This window comes from Megascapheus bottae, chromosome 7 (genome assembly GCF_031878675.1).
Source record: "Megascapheus bottae isolate mThoBot1 chromosome 7, mThoBot2.hap1, whole genome shotgun sequence".
Lineage (NCBI taxonomy): Eukaryota > Metazoa > Chordata > Mammalia > Rodentia > Geomyidae > Megascapheus > Megascapheus bottae.
In genome coordinates, this window is record NC_143515.1 from 52,000,577 (window position 1) to 52,006,576 (window position 6,000).

Consider the following 6,000-nt stretch of genomic DNA (forward strand, 5'->3'; position numbering starts at 1 on the left):
TTCAAAAAGTTTAGATAAACTGTGTATATACGCTGAAACTAGAAGAATAAAATACAGTAATTCAACATTACTTAAATACTTAAATCCTTACTAAAAGCTTACAGTATTTATCATAAGAAATATTTTATTCATTTTCTTTAGCTACATTTTTTAGCCAGTGTATGTTTTACCTGGAAAAGGTTAAGGGCTCTAACTGCTGCAATATCCAATTTCATGTACTGGCTGAAGTCAAAAGCAGTCAGTTCAAACTGTCCAAAATTTGATTCATCAGATAAAAGCTCTAAAAACTTGATTACTGCAGACAATGATGAGACTGCAACCTAAAATTAAGAATATAAAATAAGGTTTCTGCATCACCAGACCTAGTTCTGGAAATTAAAAAGGCAGGGGGAAAGGAAAGTAGGAGAAAACGAGAGGGTAACACTGTTCAACAAGAAATGTACTCATTACCTTATATAATTATAACCCCTCTGCATATCACCTTTACAATAAAATATTTAAGAAAATTATAAATGCAAATATAGTTGGCTCATGACTATAATCCTTGCTACTCAGGAGACTGACATCTAAGGATTACAGTTTAGAGAGCCCACGCAGGAAAAATCTGTGACACTCCTACCTCCAATTAACCACCAAAAAGTTGAAAGTACATCTGGCTCAAGTGGCAGAAGTAGTCTTATGCAAAAAAGCTAAAAGACAGTGCCCAGACCCTGAGCTCAAGATCCAGAAATGGTGTAATATAGACAGACACTATTATAATTTAAGAATAAAACAGCATTTGCTATTCACATACCTGATTCTCCATTTCTGGCAAGACAGAACTATTCATCTGTTCTCCCTTTTTGCTTTTCAATAACCGGTTCAGGTCCTGATAAATGTCTTTTGTGGAAAAATCAGTTCTTTTTCTTTCTGTGATCAGAATTCCTCCTCTCTGAATAACCTATTTTACAGGAAATTATTTTAAATACTGGGACGAAAGTAATGAGTAAGAAAAATTATAACATTGAGAAATAATACAGTGACAACAGCTTTAACAATTAAACTACATCAAATTATTATGCAATGTGCAAGACATTGGTAACAACATATTTTTAATTCTATACATTACAGTTGAAATCTACATTATATACAGGTAAAGCTTTCAAAAACCAGTCCCAATTTTACAAATTTAACAGATTATTACTGTGAAAATTTGCTAACACAGTAGTATGACTCAAATGGTAAAGCACCAGCCCTAAACTTAAAAACAAATGGGGAAAATGAGGACTTGAATTCAAGCCCCAGTACCAAAACAACAATAAAAAAATGTTTTAGGCTGGGCCGGGAGTTTGGCCTAGTGGTAGAGTGCTTGCCTAGCATGCACGAAGACCCAGGTTCGATTCCTTGATACCACATACTTAGAAATAGCCAGATGTGGTGCTGAGGCTCAAGTGGTAGAGTTCTGCCTTGAAAAAAATCCAAGGACAGTCCTTAGGCCCTGAGTTTAAGCCCAGGACTGACAAAAAAAGATGTTTTAGGCCTATCTACGCTGAAAATAGCCCACAAAAAGAAAAGAATCCTTAAGGCATACAACATTCCTTAAGAAATGTCTACAATAAATCATGTGCCTATACAAATGACATAATCCAGCTCTAGTAAGTCAAAAGATCCAACCATGAGCTAAACGAGAGAGGCCCTAATTTCAACCTCTAGTACACATGTACAAAAACATAAAAGCACAATCCTCATTTAAAACTAGAATCAGGCTGGGCACATACCTGTAATCCTAGCTACTCAGTAGGCTGAGATCTGAGGATCACAGTTCAAAGCCAGCCTGGGCAGAAAAGTCTGTGACATTTTTATCTCCAATTAACCCACAAAAAGCCAGAAGAGGAGCTGTAGCTCAAATGGAAGAGTGCCAACCATGAGCAAAAGTCAAGGGAGCGTACAGGGTCCTACATACAAGATCACACACAGTGATAGAGTGATAGAGTGACTCAGTGATAGAGTACCTGTATGGCAAGTGCAAGGTTCTAAGTTCAAAGCCCAGTATCACCAAATCAAATAAACAAATGAATGAGTAAGAAGCTGAATGTCTAACGAGTAATGGAAAAAAGAATCCTAGTGTGGGGAGACCAGGAGCCAGACCTAGTGGTAAAGTGCTTGCCTAGCATACACAAAGACTCATTCCTTGGTACCACATACATAAAAAAGCTGGAAGTGGTGCTGTGGCTCAGTGATAAGAGTTCTAGCCTTGAGAAAGCTCAAGGACAGTGCTCAGGCCCTGAGTACAAGCCCCAAGACTGGTTTAAAAAAAAAAAAAAAAAAAAGACATGCACATCTCTGTTCATTGATGCTCCATTCACAATAGCCAAGTCATGCAAACAGCTCAGATGCCCTGTAACTGATGAGTCGATCAATAAAATATGCATATACACAATGGAATTTTGTTTTATCTACTAGAAAGGATAAGATTACGTCATTTGCAGGAAAATGGACGAACCTACAACAAATTATGCTGAAGTAAGCCAAACTCAAGCGCATGTTTTGTCTCATATATGGAACCTAGATCTAAACTATAACTGGATGTGATAACCTAAACAGGATTCTAGGCAGTCACACATAAACAGAAGGAACCCAATGGTGTAACTTCAATCAAAATACTATTTATAGAAATAAATTCCAAGAAATGAAATCATGGGGTTTCGGGTGGTAGTGGTTTCTTCCTGCTTTTTTTTTTTTTTAAAGAGGGAATGGGAAGTCAAAGAAACAAAGAGTGAACTAGCAAACTAATCATGGAAAGCAATCATGCTATTCAGTATATACTATGTAGAAAATAAACTACATCACTTATGGGCAGGGATGGGAAGAGGAACTGGAGGAAAGCAAAGGAAGGGTTGACACTCACAAGAAAAAGAAATGCACGGGGCCAGGAGTTTGGCCTAGTGGTAGAGTGCTTGCCTAGCATGCACGCAGACCCGGGTTCGATTCCTTGGTACCACATACATAGAAAAAAGCCAGAAGTGGTGCTGAGGCTCAGGTGGTAGAGCTCTAGCCTTGAGAAAGTCCAAGGACAGTGCTCAGGCCCTGAGCCCAAGCCCATGACTGGCAAAAAAAAAAAAAAAAAACAGAAATGCACTTATAACCTGACATGACATGGTAACCCCTTTGTACCTTAGCAAAAACAAAATTATATTTTTTTAAAAAAGAGTACTTTCTTAATATGCTCTAGGGCTTGGGTTAGATTTTCAGCACCAATCTCACCCCTTTACTCTCTTCCAGAAAAAAAAATTCTGAAGAACATGTTATTTATCTGATAAATCAGGCTGATGTAAGATATTTACTGTAATAATTATTCTTTTGGAATGAAGGATGGAAAGGTGAAAAGGAAAAGAGAAGAAAAAAATAAGGTAGGTAGAAGTCTTACAAACAGCTTATTCTGACAAACTTACTCGCACTGATTTAAATAAACATCAAGGTCTACCTCAAAATAAAACACTAATTTAATTAGATTTTTTTAATTAACCTTTTAATTATTTCCCCCATAAACAAAATAGTATCCCAATAAACAAAATTCACCATCATTAAATTTGACTCTCTTACCTGTCTTAGTTTCCCCATGTCTCCAGCAGTCTCTCCCCCTGGTAAAATACATTCTTTTGGTCCAATCTGAATCAAGAGAGCCTCAAGATTGGAGAGCTGATCATTATCAGGAAACTCACAAAGTCCTAGCTTCCTCTGTAGGGAATCAACATACCCAACTCCAACCTGTCTTTGACCATCAACTGTGGCTATTTTAACGCCCATAACACCTATGGAAGTTGACATGTCATTGTTACCAAACAGAATATCTTCAAACTGGGACAGATTGCCAGGAGAAGCCTAAGCAAAAATTTTTAAAAAAGAAAGAAAAAGTTTAAACCATTTAGCAGATTTGTAAAATGTATTAACAAATATCAATTATCCAACCTTAATAAATTCTATTAATGCAATATCTTATGGAAAAAACCCTCCCGGTTACCAGATGTACCAATTATTATCATATTTGCTATACTCACTCCCTCCTTTCCCTATTATTTTCCCAACCAGTGGACATATCTAAAGACAAAGTTATAAAAAATGATTTTCAAAGTCAGGGGTGATGCAATTCCCATACTTGGGGAGATGAAGTAGTAGTAGAGATGAAGTAGAAGTTTGAGGACAGCCTGGGTTACTAGCTTAAACCTGTTTCAAAAAAAGGTGATGCTTGGAGCCGGGAGTTTGGCCTAGTGGTTAAAGTGTTTGCCTAGCATGCACGAAGACCAGGGTTCGATTCCTTGGTATCACATACATAGAAAAAAGCCAGAAGTGGTGCTGAGGCTCAAGTGGTAGAGCTCTAGCCTTGAGAAAGTCCAAGGACAGTGCTCAGACCCTGAGCTCAAGCCCAGGACTGGCAAAAAAAGGTGATGCTGGGCCAGGAGTTTGGGCTAGTGGTAGAGTGCTTGCCTAGCATGCATGAAGACCTGGCTTCGATTCCTCAGTACCACATACATAGAAAAAAGCTGGAAATGGTGCTATGGCTCAAGTGGTAGATCTCTATCCTTGAGAAAGCCCAAGGACAGTGCTCAGGCCCTGAGCTCAAGCCCCAGGACTGGCAAAAAAAAAAAAAAAAAAAAAAAAAAGGAGGGGGGTGGTGATGCTGGCCAGATGCTTGGCTCAAGCTGGTAATCCAGCTACTCAGGAGGCTGAGATCTAAGGATCAAGGTTCAAAGCCAGCCCAGGCACAAAAAGGACTGAGACTCTTATCTCCAATTAACCTCTAGAAAAGGGGAAGTGGGGCTTGGCTCAAGAGTAGGGCAGTAGCCTTGAGGTGAAGAGCTCAGGGACAACATCTAGGCTGAATTAAAAAGAAAAAATATGGTACAACAGCACAGCTATACTACCTAGAACCATCACTACCTCCCCTAAGGAAATAAAAGAGCAAGATAATTACCTTAAATGCCAAATACCAATCATTCTCTTTGGATGCTTTATTTCCAGCTCTATTCTTAAAAACTTCAACTCTGTATTGACGAACCAGAAGAAGATCTTTTACAAAAGACTCAAAATTCATTTTGCTAAGCACAACACTCTCCAGAGTCTTTCTTCCTAAAAGTAAATATTGTAGATGAGAACGTGAGGTAATAACTATTTAAGTACCTAGCACAATCTTCCCAACCTACTGTTCTCCCAGGATTTCAATCATTCAAGAAAACTTGTTTATGGGCTGTGAGTTTGGCTTAGTGGTAGAGTGTTTGCCTATCATGCATGAAGACCCAGGTTTGATCCCTTGGTACCACATACATAGAAAAAGTCAGAAGTGGTGCCGTGGCTCAAGTGGTAGAGCTCTAGCCTTGAGAAAGCCCAAAGACAGTGCTCAGGCCCTGAGTTCAAACTCCAGAACCAGCAAAAAAAAAAAAAAAAAAAAAAAAGCAACTGTGGCAGATGAAGGGTACAAAATTGTGAATAAACAAAGCACCTAATTGTGTGACACCTACCTTTCAACATAAAAAAATTCTGGAAAAGATAAAAATTAGAATGAGCAGGCACACATACAGTTAATCTTAATACGACCTTGTAATTTGCTTTTCACTAGTAAAATATAAAACTACAAAGCTTGCTGGGCACAGTAGCTCACAACTGTAATCCTAGCTACTCAAGAGGCTGAAAAATGAGGATTGTGGTTCAAAAACAGCCCAGGCACTAAAGAATGTGATTTTAAAAAAAGATTAAATGACTTAAGAATTGTACCCAACATTTGAGAAATGGCTATTTCCAGTAATAAATACTTAGCAGCACTAACAAATCTCAATTGTCAACCAACAAACTAAAACTTGCTAACGTCATAAATCTCCAGATTAGTCTAGGAGCAAGGGAACATTTTTCCTGTCAAGTGCCATTTGGGCCCTCATATCAATACAGCCTACACATATTATCAATATAGTCAAAAAGTCTGGTCAACAGACAAGAAACATATCTGCTCATCATGTACCAAATAATTTG

The 6,000-nt window shown here is 38.1% G+C and overlaps 1 protein-coding gene across 2 annotated transcripts in view; it reads right to left on the reverse strand.

Annotated features, from left to right (window-relative positions):
* The window catches only part of Msh2 (mutS homolog 2), a 54,009-nt gene that overhangs the window by 44,371 nt on the left and 3,638 nt on the right, over positions 1-6,000 (reverse strand). For both annotated transcript variants that reach the window (XM_090336988.1, XM_090336989.1), the window contains exons 2-5: positions 4,952-5,106; positions 3,583-3,861; positions 794-940; positions 171-320 (exon numbers count right to left, since the gene is read on the reverse strand). In XM_090336988.1, the coding sequence (XP_090193114.1) occupies positions 171-320; positions 794-940; positions 3,583-3,861; positions 4,952-5,106 (731 nt within the window). The remainder of the gene's footprint in view (positions 1-170; positions 321-793; positions 941-3,582; positions 3,862-4,951; positions 5,107-6,000) is intronic.